The sequence below is a fragment of the Lepidochelys kempii genome, chromosome 25 (genome assembly GCF_965140285.1).
Source record: "Lepidochelys kempii isolate rLepKem1 chromosome 25, rLepKem1.hap1, whole genome shotgun sequence".
Lineage (NCBI taxonomy): Eukaryota > Metazoa > Chordata > Testudines > Cheloniidae > Lepidochelys > Lepidochelys kempii.
Window position 1 is genome coordinate 6,390,245 of NC_136404.1, and position 20,421 is coordinate 6,410,665.

General features: G+C 48.0%; 1 protein-coding gene across 9 annotated transcripts in view; it reads left to right on the forward strand.

Moving 5' to 3' along the window:
• The first annotated feature begins 1,118 nt into the window (after positions 1-1,118).
• Positions 1,119-20,421, forward strand: part of PIP5K1C (phosphatidylinositol-4-phosphate 5-kinase type 1 gamma) — a 75,042-nt gene continuing 55,739 nt past the window's right edge. For 4 of the 9 annotated variants that reach the window (XM_073324539.2, XM_073324541.2, XM_073324538.1 and 1 more), the window contains exon 1: positions 1,120-1,382. In XM_073324539.2, coding sequence (XP_073180640.1) covers positions 1,289-1,382 — 94 coding nt within the window. In that variant the 5' untranslated portion in view covers positions 1,120-1,288. Of the gene's footprint in view, positions 1,383-20,421 lie in introns of all 9 variants that reach the window. The other 5 variants (XM_073324532.2, XM_073324536.1, XM_073324533.1 and 2 more) reach the window with 2 other exon arrangements.

A 20,421-nucleotide genomic window follows, 5' to 3' on the forward strand; every position in this document is an offset into this window, starting at 1 on the left:
TATTAGGCAATGTGCAGTCCAATGTGCGAAGCATCCAGGTGCTGCAAAGTCAAGCCATGGATGCCATGTCCCATTCTACCACATCCTGGCACAAGGGCAGTGGTGCCATCAGAGCAATGCCACATTCCATCCCGCAAGGTCCCAGCACGGGGCCCTGGTGCCATCGGGGGCGATGCCATGCCCCGTCCTGCTACGCCCCAGCATGGGGCCACGGGGGGATGCCACGCCCCGTCCTGCCACGTCCCAGCACAGGGTGACGGTGCCATCGGGGGCGATGCCACGCCCCAGCACGGGGCCATGGGACCATCGGGGGCGATGCCACGCCCCATCCTGCCACGTCTGAGCATGGGGGACGGTGCCATCGGGGTGATGCCACACCCCAGCACGGGGCCACAGGGCCACCGGGGGCAATGCCACGCCCCAGCACGGGGTTACCGGGGGCAATGCCATGCCCCCTCCTGCCACGCCCCAGCACGGGGCCATGGTGCCATCGGGGGCGATGCCACGTCCCCTCCTGCCACGCCCCAGCACGGGGCCACGGGGGCGATACCACGCCCCATCCTGCCACGCCCCAGCACGGGGCCACGGGGCCATTGGGGGTGATACCACGTCCCCTCCTGCCATGCCCCAGCACGGGGCCACGGGGGGCGATGCCACGTCCCCTCCTGCCACGCCCCAGCACGGGGCCACGGGGCCATTGGGGGCGATGCCACGCCCCATCCTGCCACGCCCCAGCATGGGGCCACGGGGGCGATACCACGTCCCCTCCTGCCACGCCCCAGCACGGGCCACGGGGGCGATACCACGTCCCCTCCTGCCACGCCCCAGCACGGGGCCACGGGGGCGATACCACGTCCCCTCCTGCCACGCCCCAGCACGGGGCCACGGGAGCAGTGGAGCCGGCCAGGCCGCTCGGCCAATGAGAGCCTCCCGCGGAAGGCGAGGCCGTGTTGCCGTGGTGACCCGCCCGGCCCCGCTCCCGGCTCCGTGGGCTTCCAAGGCCCAGTCCGGCTCTCCAGCCCCGCCCCCGCCGCCCCACATCGCCCAATGGGGGCCCCGTTTCTGTGCCCAGGGGCTCGCTACTTCCGCTTCCTGCGGGCTCTATGGTCTCCTTCCGCCGCCGGGGCCCGTAGGGCGCCTCTAGCCGCCGCGCTCCTGGCTCTATGGTCCGCGCGGCCCGGCGCGCTCCCCGCTCTCCTCCGCGTCCGCGTCCGCCTCGCTGCTGCCGTCGGCCGGGGCCGGAGCCGGGGCCGGGGGCGCTGCCGGGGCCTGCCCGCTCTGGGCGGCCATGGAGCTGGAGGTGCCGGACGGTGCGGAGAGCGCGGCCGAGGCCGGAGCCGTCAGCCCGGAGGCTGGATGGGGGGGGCCGGACTCGGCAGGAGGTGAACGGGCGGCGGATGCCGCGGGGTGGGGGGCTGAGACTCTCCCCACGGGGGCGCCCGGCGGGCACCCGTCCGGGCTGAGCGCCCCTCCCCTCCCCCCTCCCCCCCCCCGCACTGCCCCGGGGGGCGCCCGTCCGGGCTGAGCGCCCCTCCCCTCCCCCCTCCCCCCCCGCACTGCCCCGGGGGGCGCCCGTCCGGGCTGAGCGCCCCTCCCCTCCCCCCTCCCCCCCCGCACTGCCCCGGGGGGCGCCCGTCCGGGCTGAGCGCCCCTCCCCTCCCCCCTCCCCCCCCGCACTGCCCCGGGGGGCGCCCGTCCGGGCTGAGCGCCCCTCCCCTCCCCCCTCCCCCCCCGCACTGCCCCGGGGGGCGCCCGTCCGGGCTGAGCGCCCCTCCCCTCCCCCCTCCCCCCCCGCACTGCCCCGGGGGGCGCCCGTCCGGGCTGAGCGCCCCTCCCCTCCCCCCTCCCCCCCCGCACTGCCCCGGGGGGCGCCCGTCCGGGCTGAGCGCCTCCCCCCTCCCCCCCCCGCACTGCCCCGGGGGGCGCCCGTCCGGGCTGAGCGCCTCCCCCCTCCCCCCCCCGCACTGCCCCGGGGGGCGCCCGTCCGGGCTGAGCGCCCCTCCCCTCCCCCCTCCCCCCCCGCACTGCCCCGGGGGGCGCCCGTCCGGGCTGAGCGCCCCTCCCCTCCCCCCTCCCCCCCCGCACTGCCCCGGGGGGCGCCCGTCCGGGCTGAGCGCCCCTCCCCTCCCCCCCCGCCCGCACTGCCCCGGGGGGCGCCCGTCCGGGCTGAGCGCCCCTCCCCTCCCCCCCCCCCCGCACTGCCCCGGGGGGCGCCCGTCCGGGCTGAGCGCCCCCCCTACCCCAATAATGTTTCCTGGGCAAAATTCCTCCATGCATCGAGAGGAGGGATCGCTCAGTGGTTTGAGCATTGGCCTGCTAAACTCTGGGTTGTGAGTTCAATCCTTGAGGGGGCCATTTAGGGATATGGGGCAAAAATTGGGGACTGGCCCTGCTTTGAGCAGGGGGTTGGACTAGCTGACCTCCTGAGGTCCCTTCGAACTCTGATATTCTATGACTCTCTCCTGTGGGGGCCCCCTTCTAAGAAGCGAGCCTGGGGCTGCTCCGCTCTGCAGGGTGGCACTGCCCTGAGCCTGCCCTGCTGCTCACTCTTCAGGAGTCGGGAAGGGGGCAGCTTGGGGTGGGGAGCCCCTGGAGCTGGGCGCTCTGGGTGGTGAGGAAGACCCTGCAGCTCGGGCGGGGAGGGGCTGTGTGCGGGGAGGGGCATTAAAAGTAATGTACTAATGGCAGGGGCAATCTGGGCTGCCCGTGGGGCGGGAATAGTGCAGTGCAGCAGCTTGTGGAATGAGAGAGGTGGGAGCCCCATTGCTTAGCAGTAGGACATCAGGGGATGGTGCCTCGTCTACACAGGACTGAGCCTTGGCGAATAGGGCACAGTCTTTCGTTACTGAGATGAGCTAGATGGTACTGAATAGGCTTTCTCTGTCATCTCTCTTGAAAGGAGAGTGCTGGAATATCAGCAACATGCAGGGTCTTAGGGAAAAATTACCCTTCTTCTCCCAACCAAATACTAGGAGGCGACATCTGAGCAGACAAGAAGCCTATTGCTGCCTGGGTTTGTTGGCTTTTCTTAGCCCTCCTGTCCCTGTAATATCTGAGTAGCCTCACAGGCATTTTTGACGTTATCCTTGCAACATCCCTGCACGGTAGGGGAATGGTAAACCACATTTTATAGACACTAGGGCTTTTAAATGACTTGCCCAGGGATCACACACCAAGTCTGGGTTTTAGTCCTGTGCACCAACCACAACTTTCTCTGGAAAGTGCGCATCCATTTGGCTCTGTTCCTTTGATAAACTACAATGTTATGTTCATATTCATTCCCATAGAGAATGGGATGGGAGGGGTCTCCTCTCTTGCATCCCTGGTCTTCATTGCTTTCATAGAATCCTAGGAGATGAGGGTTGGAAGAGACCTCAGGAGGTCATCTAGTCCAATCCCCTGCTTACTCAAGCTCTTCCTCTGACCTCCCCCCTGTAGCCCGTATAAGTTGTGAGAACCTTTTCCAGTCACAGGAAAATATTTCTGTCAAGTTATCAGTTCATCTTTTCCAAAGCAAGATCAGAAAGCTCTGCTTTCTCAAGGCTGCTTGAAAGTGATTATAAGGCTGGAAACAAGCTCCTGAGGAGGCCTGGCTATTACTGATAATATTAAATGAATTTGGGAGTCTCAAACTGACAAAATCAGAAACACATTGCTGGGCAAATCCCTGTGCATCTGTTCTTGCTCGCTGACTTACAGTTCATTATAACTTTACAATTTTTAGGTTCAGTTTTGCATATGACCATGGTGCAACTATTCCAGGTTCTTAAGCGGACAACAACTCCCATTGTGGGTCCCTTTCAGAGAGATGCTGAGTATCTCTGGCTCTGAACACTGAATTTATTCATAGTATTTAACAGAACCAGCTAAATTTTGATGTAACAACACAATGATCTGATTTCTTTTGGGTTTTTAGAGGCAGTAGAACTTAAATAATCTACTACAGAAATTGGTGGAGATGCCATCTAATGGGGTTGGCAGTGTTTAATAAGCCAAATGTTGTAAAAGGTGGTCGTAGCCACACTTCTAGAGACTCCCAGCCGGGCCATGCACTTTCTGCTTCAGTTGATCAGTACTGCTAGGATAATGGAGGGAACAACTGCATGTGGCTTGCTGCAAGAGAGATCTAAAAAAGTAAATCAGAGATTTTTCTAGGCTTCCTTTTCTGGAGCACAGTGTGAGGCTTAGAATCATAGAATATCAGGGTTGGAAGGGACCCCAGAAGGTCATCTAGTCCAACCCCCTGCTCAAAGCAGGACCAATTCCCAGTTAAATCATCCCAGCCAGGGCTTTGTCAAGCCTGACCTTAAAAACCTCTAAGGAAGGAGATTCTACCACCTCCCTAGGTAACGCATTCCAGTGTTTCAGCACCCTCTTAGTGAAAAAGTTTTTCCTAATATCCAATCTAAACCTCCCCCACTGCAACTTGAGACCATTACTCCTTGTTCTGTCATCTGCTACCATTGAGAACAGTCTAGAGCCATCCTCTTTGGAACCCCCTTTCAGGTAGTTGAAAGCAGCTATCAAATCCCCCCCTCATTCTTCTCTTCTGCAGGCTAAACAATCCCAGCTCCCTCAGCCTCTCCTCATAAGTCCTGTGTTCCAGTCCCCTAATCATTTTTGTTGCGCTTCGCTGGACTCTCTCCAATTTATCCACATCCTTCTTGAAGTGTGGGGCCCAAAACTGGACACAGTACTCCAGATGAGGCCTCACCAATGTGAGGCTTGTTTAGCAAGATGCGATACAGGCAGCAGGCTTTACGGCTTTTGATGCTGAGTAGAAAAAAGAAAACGCTTTGTCACAAAGCAACAAAAATCTCACTTGCTCTTTTGATTTTTTTTTAAATCTTTTAATTTCCTAAGAGTGTCGGAGGACAGCAGAATATTATTGTGATGCTTAGGACACAGCAAGGAGTCTGTGGAAGCTATGGCTCAGCTGCTGACTTAAAACAAAACAATGAGTGGATAATTTTTTTCCTTCTCCAAAAAAAGCACACTGGCTGACCTAAAGCTGTAGGAGATCTAGTCTCATTTGACTAGCACCAGGCAGATACAGGGCAAAGAATAATGTTGTCAATGTTTTCATTTGAAAAACTGCTTACTCGGTACTTACATAGCTTTTTCCAAGTGTGCCACATGACTAGATATAGACAGGTCCCTGCCCTGAAGTGCTGACTGTTAAAATAGGTAACCGGGAATGGGGGTAGATGGGCAGCACACAGAAACGTTTTAAAAACATTGTCAAAAGAAAGTTTGACCTAAGCCTGACTGCATGCATTCTTCTGTGAAATATTCCCAAATACATGGTTATGGCACGCTGTCACCATAAGGACTCCACTGAAATCCTGTGAGGGCAGGGCACTGAGTGAAGTAGCGGGGTGCGTATGTGTTTTGAGAACTCGCATTCCTATGAATGGGAACGCTGTTCCTTTGCTTCCAGGCATATTTTGGGATGGATACCTCCCAGATAGAACTTCTCCTTGTCTCACCCTCTGTTTCTCCACTAGCAGTTTTCCTACGTTTCCCACCATTGTAGCTGCTGTACACAAATGCTGATTGATGTGATGGTTAAAGCTTTGGAAACTCACTGCACCAGCACCCGTTGCTGCTACATTAATGGAAAATTGCTGGTATAGACAAAAGCCACTTTGCAGTTGGATTGGGTGAGAGCTGTGCTTCCTTATTAAATGAACTTGACAGAGTTAATTAACAGCCTTGTCCAGGTCAGTAAAGGCCTCCAGAATGCATGGGGAGAAATGGCATGATATGAACTTCAAGGAAAGAGAGGACTCAGTATGCACAGGGACGTAACTAGAAGTCATGGGATGGAAGTAAGAGGAAATTTGGGCTGAATATCAGAAACATTTTTCTGGCAATCAGATGGATTAAATTGTGGAGGGATCTCCCAAGGGGAATTTTGGAAGTTTCATGATGTCCCGTGGGGAAAAAATCACACTTGACATTGGCAAGCAGGAAGTGCTCATTCATGAGCACAAGGGTCTCATTCATCAACTTCTGCAGAGTCTGATCTTTCTTCCTCTACTCCTCCCCCCACACACCTGGTTTTAGCCATTGTGGGGGGAGGGATAGCTCAGTGGTTTGAGCATTGGCCTGCTAAACCCAGGGTTGTGAGTTCAATCCTTGAGGGGGCCATTTAGGGGTCTGGGGCAAACATTGGGGACTGGTCCTGCTTTGAGCAGGGGGTTGGACTAGATGACCTCCTGAGGTCCCTTCCAACTCTGATATTCTATGATTCAAAGAACAGTTTTGAAAATTGAATCACATGTAAACTGATGCGGTACCATTTTCCTGAGTCTGCAGACAGTCTAGCCTAAACAGCTGCATGCAGTTTTACCAAGCAGCACTTGAGGACTTCACTCAGTTTTGCTGTGAGCGGCAGTGAAAGTGATGAAAATCCCATTATCTTCACATGGCAGGTCTTCGGGGAAGCTCTGATAAGCAGCAGTAGTGGCAGGCCCCAGAGTTACTCAGAATGGAGTACCTGTCCCTAGAGCATGGTTGGGAAGAGTGAATAGCAATGACCTCATCCTTCTCTCCTCCCTCTATTAGCAGCATCCAGGAAGCTCTGAGGGAATGAGAAGAGTCCAAAAACTCCTTGTAGGGAGTGGGGCTCAAATTATTGGAGACCCCAACTACATAATGGCGTTACAAAGATGGTGCCCCCAAGCAGGGTCCAAAGGCAACATACTTGTAGGAATTGCAGCAGTTTAGGGAGGTGAGGCCTGGATTTCTCTCACCCCACGCCATCTTTCTGATCTCTCTATCTAGTTGGTGTTTGGTCAGTTTTTCAAGTCTTGCCCCATCACTTGTGACTCTTAAAAGCTAGACTGGGCAAAATACTAGAATCCTCCAGTGTCTAGAGGGTGAGCCCTCTATTTGTCAGGAGATGGGCTAGATGATCTAATAGCCGGATTCCATTATCTGGCTCAGTACAGTGTTTCTCACTGTCTGCTTTCTCCTCCCTGGAAACAAAGGGGGAGTGCAGGGTGGAGTCTGTTCACTCTTAGGTGTTCACCCTCTTAGCCTCCGTGGACACTGGCATTATAGCTTCAGTCAATCTTGACATGTTGGTGTTAGGGGTGCTGGTTAGAACACTATTACAATGAAGTGTTTGCTCATTGGTGGAAAATCTCTTCCTCAGCCAAAGATAAAATCATAAGTAACTTCACAAGGGATGTGGGAAATGGTTTTATCCAGTGAGCAGATTAAAAAGCTGAGATAAGAAGTCTACCTGCAGGCCAGAAACAGTTCAATCTTTCCCAGTGTGGTGAAAAAGGAAATTGGAGAGGTCGCTCTGGGAATGGAAAGATCTTATAAGCTTGAGGAAGAATCAGATATAAATATCATCCCACGTGTGATGAAGGTTCAAAGCATGGTGCTGTGGTGCATGCCCACTGCCCTTGGAAACGGTGCCAGTTAAGGTTATGGTGGCTAGTTAGAAGACCCCCACCCCCAGACCCATTGACATTTTATAGACCCTCTGCAATAGCTTCTCCCTAAGTCAGCCCAGTACATAGCCCATCTGTGGCAAATTAGAAGAAAGCCTTTGAACTAAAGTTATAACTGGTTTAGCAAACTAATTGCCCCTTTAAATGAGAATAGGCAGGAAGTGAACACGAAGGGCTGGAGGATTTCTAGTGGAGGTTGAGAGCTGAGGAAGGACCATAAGAACTAGAGACTTTCCAGCTTGGCACTGAGTATTCTAGCCACTCTTTTAAAATATTTTGGACTTGATTTTTTTTTTACTAACACTTCGGCTTAGCCAGCATTGATCTGTATGTAACAGCTAGTTGCATAATCCAGTACTACTACTTAGCATATGTGCAACATGCCTCAGGTGGCACGTGACCAGGATTCATTGCCAAATCTGGTCCGCAGGCTGGATCATTAGCTTCCCTGTCCTGCACTGGGTACCGACTGGCAGTGCGGCGTGAACACTGATTCATACCCCCCAATCCAGTACTGGTAGGACTGAGTGAATTGCTGCTGCTGCTGTATTCCATTCAGGGAGCTTTCTTATAGGTCTCTGAAGAAGTCTTCCTTAGAAAATGATCTGAGACTGTACAAGTAGTGTATAATTTGAGCCCAATGATTAAAGCAATTCACTCACATGATTTATGTGCTTCTGGCAAGAGCCCGTAATCTGATTAAAATGTGAATTTTCCCATATACAGATCTTGCAGTATAAAAACAAAGTCCAGCTTACAGTGCTAGCTCTCTTCATGAAGGCACCTTTCTGCTGAAACAAATTAAATCCAGAAATAGGTCTGACATGGTCATGTGATATTCTGACAAAGGTTTGGAGTACTGTGCTCATCAGGTGCTGCTTACATCTTTGTCACTTCTTATTCCCATCCATCTCTTTGGACTGCTGAGCATGTTCCTGCAGGCCAGAATTAATTTGCAGGAGCCTGGCGGGTGCCTTTCTTCTGGCAGTGGTGATGTTGCACCTTAGTATTTTCTAAGAGGCTTTTTTTCCAGCACATGATTAGTTCCCATCTCTGTGCATGTGGGAACAAAGAGTTGTTCAAGATGTAATAGACTTGAAAGTCACATTTGTCTGAAAAGATTGCCTCTACCCTAGTCTCGTGTAACTACTACAGAGATGGCTAAAACTGAGATTAGAGGGAAAACATTTTTCTGCCTGTCAGTGTCTATACTTGGTGCATAGTCAGTTTCACTCTGATCTGTTGACTTCTTGTCTTGAGCCTTCTCTTCCCCAGTATTTACCAGTAACACAGTAGCAGTTGGAGTTTAGCTCCAGGAGCTTGTCTCCTGTTTCTAGGATCCCCCCACTGAGGTGGGGAATAGCAGAAGCTAAGAATCACTTTCTTCAATCCCAAGACATCTTTATAGTGCTGGATTGCAATGGGAGCTTGGTGGGTCACAGAGTCCCCTTGTTCTCTAGACCCTTCTGATGCTAGGGAATATAAAATCTGGGTGCCAGGGAGCCCCCTTCTTTTTTACAGGCTGTGGAGCAGTGAGAGCTTGGGCAGGGACTGTGGGAGAAGTAGTACTTCAGTTTCCAGGTATTCTTTGCAGGTCCTGGAGAGGAGGTTAGAAGAGAGGCTTTGCCTTGCTACTCCTGCTGAAGATGCAAGTGCATGGAGGCAAGAGGAGGGGTGAGCCCAAATACGTTTGGACCTGTATAAATATCAGCAGAGCACCTGGAAATCCTATCTATATTTTTTCATAAAGGAATCTTTTAAAAAAGATTAAAGGGGACTCTATCAGAGTGTTATTTTTACTTAATTTTTAAAAGTCTAGGTGACTGTCCTTTAATTCGAATACATGGCTTTCCCATGAGATGCCGTGTCTTGTTCTGGTCTCCTGACAGCTGTGCAACCTGCATGAATACAACTGAGAGCAGAACTTGCTCCATTCTTAGCCACATTAATAGAGTTAGTCATGCACTCAATAGGCCCAAAGTATTGAGCTTGTTCAGTTTCATGTGCACAGAGCAGGATATGAAGTTGAACTGGTTTGATATATTCTAAAAGAGCTCTCGTTCTGTGGCTTGAGTTCCCAATAATAAATTTACATTAGGTACCTCTGCACTGCACTTTACTGTTCCTTAATCTAGTTGAAGAGACTTGTAGAAACAAAATATTTTCAGGTTTCAGAGTAGCAGCCGTGTTAGTCTTTATTCACAAAAAGAAAAGGAGGACTTGTGGCACCTTAGAGACTAACCCATTTATTTGAGCATAAGCTTTCGTGAGCTACAGCTCACTTAATCGGATGCATTCAGTGGAGAATACAGTGTGGAGATTTATATACATAGAGAACATGAAACAATGGGTGTTGGCATATATCCCACTGGTAGATGCACAGGTAAACAAGCCTCTGATAGTGTGGCTGATGTGATTAGGCCCTATGATGGTGTCCCCTGAATAGATATGTGGACACAGTTGGCAATGGGCTTTGTTGCAAGGATAGGTTCCTGGGTTAGTGGTTCTGTTGTGTGGTTGCTGGTGAGTATTTGCTTCAGGTTGGGGGGCTGATCGTAAGCAAGGACTGGCCTGTCTCCCAAGATCTGTGAGAGCGTTGGCATAGTGTGTCCTTTTTCTTCTGTAGAGAAGCAAAGTGCGTGTTGTAAATGGCTTGTCTAGTTTTTGTAAAGTCCAGCCACGAGGAAGTTTGTGTGGAAGGTTGGTTTTTTATGAGAGTATCCAGTTTTGAGAGCTCATTCTTAATCTTTCTCTGTTTGCTGTAGAGGATGTTGATCAGGTGGTTCCGCAGTTTCTTTGAGAGTGTGCCATCATGTGCTGGCAATGCCCCTCTGCCATGTCCATTGGTCAGACTGGACAGTCTCTACGTAAAAGAATAAATGGACACAAATCAGACGTCAGGAATTATAACATTCAAAAACCAGTTGGAGAACACTTCAATCTCTCTGGTCACTCGATTACAGACCTAAAAGTTGCAATTCTTCAACAAAAAAACTTCAAAAACAGACTCCAAGGAGAGACTGCTGAATTAGAATTAATTTGCAAACTGGATACAATTAACTTAGGCTTGACTAGAGACTGGGAGTGGATGGGTCATTACACAAAGTAAAACTATTTCCCCTTGTTTATTCCCCCCCAGCCTCCACCGTCCCTCAGTCATTCTTGTCAACTGCTAGAAATGGCCCACCTTGATTATCACTACAAAAGGTTTTTTCCCCCCCACTCTCCTGCTGGTAATAGCTCACCTTAAGTGATCCCTCTCGTTAGTGTGTATGGTAACACCCATTGTTTCATGTTCTCTATGTATATAAATCTCCCCACTGTATTTTCCACTGAATGCATCCGATGAAGTGAGCTGTAGCTCATGAAAGCTTATGCTCAAATTTGTTAGTCTCTAAGGTGCCACAAGTACTCCTGTGCTTCTTGAAAATATTTTCACTGTCTGTAAGTCTTTGGCAAAGCAAATTGCTTGCCCCGCAGATCCACCCTGCATTTACAGCATGTTGGTTGTGTACCTGCTTTGTACTCTTTCAGTACACGCATAAGCACCCACATGTTCTCTCTTGTGGCATGGAAGATTCCTTAATGCAGATCTGTGGCATGCCAAGCACCTTACTGCATGCAGCTTTACAATTCCACTATATTGGTACCTTTTATGATGGCAAAACATCAGTAACCCAATACAAAGATAAGTCAGTCAGTTAGTGATGTCCAACAAAAGGCTGCTTGATGCTGATATTAAATAACAAAAATCCAAAAAAGGAGGTGATGGAAAAGCCTGTAACTTGCTTGGTGGCCTGTGTGAAATGAGTTTAGCTTTAATCTATATCACAACTAGTGCTCCCAGCAGAGAGCCCAAAGATTGCACATCCAGAGATCAGGGTTGACACACACTAGTGGGAAAGGCTTTCCTGCTATGCCTGACCTATTGAGAAGTAGAGGGCTTTAGTCTGTAGAAGATATCAATCCAACACCTTTCACCAACGCTGAAATCCTGTGAATAGTCTAAGAGCCAATAGTGCTGTCTTGCCTTCCTTTAGGCAAATATTCTGCTCGTAGGGCTGTGTGGTGTGTGTTTGTGTTGGGTTTTTCCAGTGTTGTAGGTAGCGTAATTAACCTCAGAACTTCCTGGGAGACATTTCTAGTAATAAAGAAAAGGCGAAAACCGACCACAGTAGCTTTTCTCACTTTCTCTTTCTCACCCACATATTTAAACAAAATCTCTTCAACCTATAATTAGGTGTACAGTAGTTGTTTTCCGATGTGTTCTTGTGGCTTCTCCAGGTTACATGTGAGTTTCCTCACTGGCTTGTGGTGAATAACTAGACTGACTCTGTGTGTGTGGTGGGTAAATCTGGAGGATTCAACATATTCCCACCAATTTATGCTGTTCGGAACTGCCAGCGATGCTCAACCGGCCTCTTTCTGTCCTCTCTAGATTGCAGAGGCGACTGCACATCCCTGAGCAATTCCAGTTCGTAGTGAGCTATTTACTGTCACTAATTTTTTCCTACAATATTACCGAGTAAAACAAAATGCCACTGTCCTTCTGATTCTGTTATATCTAAATAAGTGAAGCCAGTGAGTGACTCTGTGATATAAATGGTGTTCTTAAATATTTACTGTAGAACAGGAAAGGGGAATGATTATTTTATAGTATTCAGACTGCACATGCAGTCAAATTTCATCTGTAGTAAACAGTGCTGACTAGAATTATCCCTCTGTACAGTTGCATGGCTTTTGGGGACCCAATGTCAATAAATGAAATATCACAGTGCACAGCCATCTGTATAGTGCTGAGAGTGCAAGTCACTTCGCAGACTATTCAGGATGGGGATGTGCTCTTCAGTCTTGTCTCTAATTTAGAATTAGCAGTATCTGCAATAGTAATATTAATCTGCCTTTTGCCATGAGACTATTGGCTTAAAAAATCTTCATATAAGAAATATTCATTTGGAAGTGGGTATATCTACCCGTTCATCTGTAAACACTACACAGAAAAGCAGGGATAAATATTGGCAAACCAACAGGTAGCTGTGTGCTTCCTTATTGCTTATGAACTTGTCTGTGCCCAAGCCAATCTTGTGACAAACACACTGCTTCTGAAATTATCTGTAAACAAGCTGAGCATGGGAACTTTTCAGACAACTTGAACACAGGGCAAACAACTTTTTCTTCCATTTTGTGGAAAACTATTCTAATCTTAAATTAGCAGGATGTCAGTTGACCACAAGATGAGAGCAGTGTCATCTTGTCTTCAGTGTCACTACATGGCTGATGATCACATGGTTGAGAAAAGCTTCAGTGGCACTAAAACTGTCAGTGTTGGACATAAAGTGAATATCCAGCCATGCCACCTTAAGGACCTAGGTAGTGATCAATCCAAGTGGTACTCAGTCTGCAAGAAGGCATGTCCCCTTGGGATTTTCTATGGTGATGATCTTGTCATCTTTCTGGTCTTTTAAGACCTAGCATGCACTTGGTACTGTATCTGTTATTTATAAAGCACTGGTAATGCACTTGTATTGTACTCAAAGCTGGGTAGCTCGAATACATCTTCCTCCTTTACTGTATAACCTTGTAAAAGTCTTCAGCAACATATGGAAAAGATTGTGTGCCTATTAATAAACCTTAAATCCAAACACTGATAACTAGACAGTCAGCCTTTGATGCTTTTACAATGGAAATTGCGTTAATTTGGATTTCACCAAAGCCATGTCTACACTATCAAAGCGACCCATTGTTATAAGGATTGTCTGCAATGAGTGCAGCTAAATCATCTTCAGCACCAGGTGAACTGCAATGAGTGGCTAACGCTTGTTGAGTCTACCGTACATTAGCGCACAAGTGTAGAGTGTGTGTGTGTGTGTGTAACTTTTGAGATAACAGCATTTAAAGGGGCATGGCCACTTGAAAGAAATCACGTTTGTCTGAAAATAGTGTGCGCGCGATAGTTATAGGTATAATTTACAATGGGTACAACTGAAAGATTAGGTTTTGGCAACACTTTGTATTGTCAGTTTCACTGTTTCCTTAGCATGAAGGCAGACTGACTATGCAGGAAGGACCCTTCTATGCAGAGCCGGTAGCACCGTCTATAGTTGAAGTTGCCAGCACTTTCCCTGATAAGTTGCTCCCTATTGTTGCTTATATAATTTTTCCAAACGCTCAACTATTCGGGCTGAAACTTTTCATTGCCTGCTCTGCCTCAGGTTGATTATTTCTTTAAGTTTCAGCAACTTAACTTCAGCTGATCAGCTGCTTGAGGATGAGGTTAAGGGAAAATAGTCTTGTCAATGTTAAATTATTTCCTCAGTATTCTCTTTGAAGTGCTCTAGCTCCTCCATGCTTTGGATTAAACTTAATTCCGTGCAAAGGATGGACAGTGAATGAGACAGAGGGTTATAGGAAGAGAAATGATGTCCTCTTAGTTCTGAGGCACTGAACTGGGACTGAGGAGAGCTGGGTTCTGCCCCCATCTCTGCCTCTTCTGTGTGGTGGATCAGACTAATATAATAAAGATTTGTGGATCATGGTGGATAATCAGCTGAATATGAGCTCCCAGTATGATGATGTGGCCAAAATGGCTAATGTGACCCTTGGATGCATAAATGGGAATCTCCAGTAGGAGTGGAAATGTTTTTACCTCTATAGCCAGCAGTGGTCACACCGGGAGAAATAGAGTCCAGTTCTGGTGCCCTCCATTCAAGAAGGATGTTGGTAAATAGGAGACGGTTCAGAGGAGAGCCATGAGAATAATTAAAGGATTAGACCGCATGCCTTTATAGCAGGGATTGGCAACCTTTGGCCCGCGGCCCTCCAGGATAAGCTCCCTGGCAGGCTGGGGTGGTTTGTTTACCTGCCACGTCCGCAGGTTCGGCCGATCTCAGCTCCCACTGGCCACGGTTTGCCGCTCTAGGCCAATGGGGGCCGCAGGAAGCGGCACGGGCTGAGGGATGTGCTGGTCACTGCTTCCCACAGGCCCCACTGACCTGGAGTGGCAAACTGTGGCCAGTGGGAGCTGCAGTCGGCCGAACCTGCGGATGCAGCAGGTAAACAAACCTGCCCGGCCCCCCCAAGGGGCTTACCCTGGTGGGCTGCATGCCAAAGGATGCCAATCCCTGCCTTATAGCATTATTCACAAAGCTCAATCTATGTAGTTTAGCAAAGAAAAGGTTAAAAGTTGACTTGATTAGTCTGTAAGTACAGTACCTGCATGGGGAACAAATGTTTAATAATGGTCCCTTCAATCTAGCAGAGAAAGGTTTAACGCAATCCAGTGGCTGGAAGCTGAAGCTAGACAAATTCAGACTGGAAATAAGCTGTAGATTTTTTTTTAAATAAGTAGTTGACCACTGGAATAACTTACCATGGTTTGTTTTAGAAATACAGCCAATCTTGATTTTAAAAGATCTGCACTATGAATTATTTTGGGGAAGTTCTTTGGCCTGTATTATATATAAGTCAGACTGGATCAGTGGTTCTCAAACCTTTGTACTGGTGACCCCTTTCACATAGTAAGCCTCTGAGTACAACCTCCCCGCCTTATAAATTTAAAACCACTTTTTATATATTTAACACCATTATAAATGCTGGAGGCAAAGCAGGGTTTGAGGTGGAGGCTGACAGCTCGCAGCTCCCCATGTAATAACCTCGCGACCCCCTGAGGGCTCCCGACCCCCAGTTTGAGAACCCCTGGACTAGATGATAACAATGGTCTCGTCTACCTTGGAGTCTATGAATAAGGCATATGCCCAAGGGGACTGAATGAAGGATGCGTGGACAACCCCAATTCTGCCACATTCTAGCTGTGGAGTGCTTTGCAACCCTAACCTTCTCTTGTCATAGCTTATTACGTACCAATAAAATTCTCAGCAGTGGAGCAGAATAAGACTGTATGTATAACATAAAGGTTTAAAGGTACTCTCTATTCTTTTCAGGACAAGGACATATTTAAAGGGGATGCAGTGGGACTATTAAAGTTTCAAGTTGATTGTGTCTTTCTAAGCTCGTAAATATTCATTTGTCTTGAGTTGTTGTGAACCAGGCAATGTTGTATTAACTGAAGCAACCACTGAAATAACAGCATGGCCATATTTTTAATACCAGTCATGTAATGTCTCTAGCAATGAGAGTTTAGTCAATAAGGATGGTATGTGGATTTTCACTTTTGTTTAGGACTCTCTAGAAGCTCAGGTAATTGAGGTCACTTTAGGCCAAATTGGGGAGCTTGGGAATTGAGTAATTTTGGTACATATTGTATTGGCTAAATCCTTTTGTGTTGTGTGTGAGTTATAAAGTCAGATGAATGCTTCCATGCAGTGGGCAGACTTGAGACCTTTTCATCACTCAAGACACATCTGTAAAATCAGTTTATCATCACACAGCTCCCAGCAGATCACAGTGCCTTGAAGTGCTAAATCTTATCGGCATGCATTGTAGTGATAGAAATAACCTGTATACAAAGCACTCTTACTGTGTTAACAAAATTGGTAGGAACTCTGTGGTTACAGCAGTTGAGATAAGACATCGTTAATATTTCATTACTGGTGCTTTTTTGGAAATGGGATGAAATCCTGGCCCCATGGAAGTCAGTAGGTGTTTTGTCACTGACTTTACTAGGGCCAGGACTTCACCCAGGGCCTTCAAAGGTTAGGGAATAGGAAGAAAAACTTCAGTCTTGGCACAAGTCCTAGAAATGAAGGTTAGTCTCAATTACAAGTCAAATTAAGATGGTTAACTATTGCCTCTTAGAGCTACCACTAAGTTGGCTGTTCTGTTTTTAAAAGGTGTAGATATGACCTTATTGTAGCATTGAAAACTTCAATTCAAATTTTCTTTGGTGGATTTAAGGTTCAAACTGTTCTGGTTTGTCTTTGAAAAATGAATCTTCTAAAGTGCTACATGGGCTTTGGTGCTTGGTGCTGGCCTACCTGGATCTCATCATGAGGATGGTGAGAGCCTGCCCAGGTTGGCACTTTCCCAGTCATTCTCAGTTGCTGCTGCCCAAAGGCTATGCAGCAGGATGTACTAGAATCATTCAGCCATTGTGATTGTCATTTGTGGTGTGCAGGGAACGCAGTGGACTCTGATGAAAACTTCCAAAGACACACTGGCTCTTTCTCCACCATAGAAAGAGATGGGAAAGGAATCAGACTTTCACTTTCCATGGAAGATTTCTATTGGATGCAAATTTTGATCGTTTAGGGATTTTTTCAGCCAAATCTTTGTTCATCTCGCAAACTGACTTTTGTAAACCCTTCACAATAGGAATGTCTCACCCCATTTTTAAAGAAAGTCAGTCAACTAAATAACCACCCTTCTCTCTGAAAATTCCTTGCCTACAAGGGTTACAAATAACTCCTAAAATGAATGTGATTGAAAGATTAACGGAATGTTTTTCAGGTTTACATTGTGCATGTAAGAGCACTTTGTATATAGTCAATTTTCCTGCTTCCCCTGTTAAGTCAGTCAGTTCCCTGTGTGTTTTTGGGCTTTGTGCAATAACAGGAGAAATTTTAAATTAAAAAGAAAAAAAAGGGGGGGGGGGAGAATAGGAAATGTGATTGAAAACCTACAAAAATTGTCCGAGGGACTCTGTTCAAATGGAACACCTGAAAGTACTTTTTTTAATTGTCTGTTTCAAATTGATGTCCCTTTAAAGGGCAGCTTCCCTTTCTATATTTGCTCTACAATGGTTCTTCTCACCATCTGCCCACATACGTGTTCATGGACACCGTGTTGAAACCTTAGTAGAGTTTGTTGACAGAAATGCAAACTGTAGAAATAGTATGTAAATTCAAAGCTGGAACTAAGATAAAAATAGCCTTGCAACTATTCCAGGGTCTTAACACTTTAGAGAGTTAAGAAATGATGTCCTATTCAGTTGCTGGGCTAATGCTTGCCTTGGCAGAATGGAGAAGTAAGGGTAAAGTTTCACGCTGGAATCCTGTGTTTTCTGGCTCCTGTTGGTTTTAAATCAAACACATGTAATATTGTTGTGTTCACAAGGATTGTTCTTTGAGCTATCAAAGCTGAGATCTGGAAGATTAACCAGGATCTGTTACATTCCTAACTTTATTATATAATGCTAAGACCACCAATTATTAGATCAGTAATTAAGCTTCTTTAGTGGAATGCAAATTATGCTTCATTCTCTACCACTCAATCTTTTCTTTTTCCAGCAATGGTTTATTAAATCTCCTCATGAAAGCAGGTGGGAAGTTAATCCTTCCAGTGTAGAGGGTATAGGATCTCTCTCCTTAGACATAGCATTTGGGCATCTCTTCTGTCTTCGGTTTGTTCTCATGAAAGAGAACTGATTCTGCAGCCTCTTTCTCCACTTCAGTCTGTCAGGGTTGAATGTCTGTTTTTTTCACTTCAGTATTAAACAGGAGTCACTAGTGGATTAACTTTCTAGGGCTCTCCCCTAAGAAAATGGCTTCTGATCCAGTAATGCTGGAAAATGCTTATTAAAGAAAATGAGAATCTTGGGGGGAGAACTTCCTAAAATTGTGCTAATGACTTTTTGTGGCTTGTTCACGTATTAATCATGTGTAACTATAGATAGCCCTTCCTTCTCATCCCAGCACCCCCCAAAAGGCCACTGAAGTCCCTGCAAACCTGAGTTTTTAAATATCTAAGTCCTGACTCTCTGCTTATAGTGGAACAAGACAGTTATTGCAATGAAATGCTGACAATTTAAGCGTATGTCTACACTACGAAATCAGGTCGATTTTATAGAAGTCTATTTTTAGAATTCGATATTATACAGTCGATTATGTCCACACTAAGCACATTAAGTTAGTGGAGTGCATCCTCACTACTGTGGCTAGCATCGACTTATGGAGTGGTGCACTGTGGGTAGCTCTCCCAGTCTCCGCTGCCCATGGGAATTCTGGGTTAAGCTCCCAATGCCTGATGGGGCAAAAACATTGTCGCGGGTGGTTTTGGGTACATGTCGTCAGTCGTCCCTCCCTCCGTGAAAGCAAGGGCAGACGATCGTTTCATGCCTTTTTTTTTCCTGGGTTACTCGCGCAGATGCCATACTATAGCAAGCATGGAGCCCGCTCAGCTCATTGTCACCGCTGCTGTTGTGGGCAAGTCTATTGTGGGGCTGCTCTGATTTAAGTAGCCAATACAATCATTGACGTTCTGTTATCAAGGTTAGTGACTCTGGGAAATGTGCCGGTCTTTTTAGATTTTAGGTGCATCATATTTCTGTCCTTTGTCTCTGGTGAAGAAGTCTTACAGCCGTACATTCAAGTCCGGTCGGCGCTGTAACACCCCATAGTACTTCTGTGGTTGACACATGTAACAGGTCCGAGGCTCTTGCTCTTTTGCCTCGGCCGAGGTACCTTGTCCCACCAGGACCTCCAAGCATTCAACACAGAAGCACCTGCAGCAGCTGGCATTGCTACACAGCAGCAGCTCCTGGGTGCCTTCACAGCAGACGGTGCAGTAGGACTGCTGGCCATCCTTGTCCATGGTGTACGGCTCTACTGCTTCCGCTGCAACTCTGCTGTCCTGTGAGCTGGAGCCTTCTGCCTCAGGCTGCTCTCCCAGCCGGCAGCACCGCACAGTCGCACCTACCCCTTGCTCCCATGGCTTGTGAAGCCTAGACGGTAGTAAGGAACAGTTCAACTATTGGCTGAGCAAGTGCAGAATGGTGGTAGAATGTGCCTTTGGACGTTTAAAAGCTCGCTGGCACTGTTGGTCAGACCTCGGCACAACCAGCATTCCCATTGTTGTTGCTGTTTGCTCCATAATATCTGTGAGAGTAAGGGGGAGATATTTATGGTGGGGTGGGAGGTTAAGGCAAATCACTTGGCATCAAATTTTGAGCAGCCAGACACCAGGGCGATTAGAAGAGCACAGCAAGGCGTGCTGCACATCAGAGAGGCTTTGAAAACCAGTTTCATGACTGGCCAGGCTTCAGTGACAGTTGTGTGTTTCTCCTTGATGCAAACCCGCCCCCTTTGTTGACGTTTAATTTCCTGTAAGCCAAACACCCTCCCCCCTTCAAAATAAAGTAACTATTGTTTTGAAACCATGCATTCTTTCTTTATTAATTAAAAAAAAGAGATAATGGACAAGGTAGCCCAGGTGGGGTGCAGGAGGAGGGAAGGACAAGGCCACATGGCTTATTGTAGCCACACTAAAAATCAGACTGTTCGAATGACAGCGTTCTGTTGCTCGAGCCATCCTCTGAAGTGGAGTGGCTGGGTGCCCGGGGCCTCTCTCCCTCTCTTCCCCTCCCCCAGCCGCGTTCTTGGGTGAGGAGGCTATGGAACACGAGGAGGAGGAGGGTAGGCGGTTATACAGGGAATGCAGGTTATACAGGGAATGCAGCGGGGGGCTGTGCTCTTGTTGGCTTTCCTGCAGCTCCAACAGACGCTTCATCATGGCCGTTCGCTCCCCCATTAGCCTCAGCATGATGTTCTGCTTCTGCTCTTCGTGTTCACTTAATTCTTTCCTGGCCTCTGCCACTGAATGCCTCCAGACATTAAGCTGTGCCCTATCAGTGCAGGAGGACTGCATGAGCTCGGAAAACATGTCATTGCGAGTGCGGTTTTTTTTTTTCATCTTCTAATCTGCAATAACCGCAGGGATGGAGATAATAGGGGGAGCGTAGAAACATTCTACACGCTACGATTCTAGGGGGACTGCATGGTCACCTGTGCTGCTGAGTTCACCATGCTGACCAAACAGGAAAAGAAACTAAAAAGTTCCCAGGGCTTTTCCTGTGTACTGGCTAGTGCATTGGAGTGCAAAGCGCTGTCCAGAGCGGTCACAATGGAGCACTCTGGGATAGCTCCCGGAGGCCAATACCGTTGATTTGCGTCCGCACTACCCCAAATTTGACCCAGCAAGGTCAATTTTAGTGCTACTCCCCTCGTCGGGGAGGAGTACAGAAGTTTATTTTAAGAGCCCTTTAGGTCGATGGAACGGG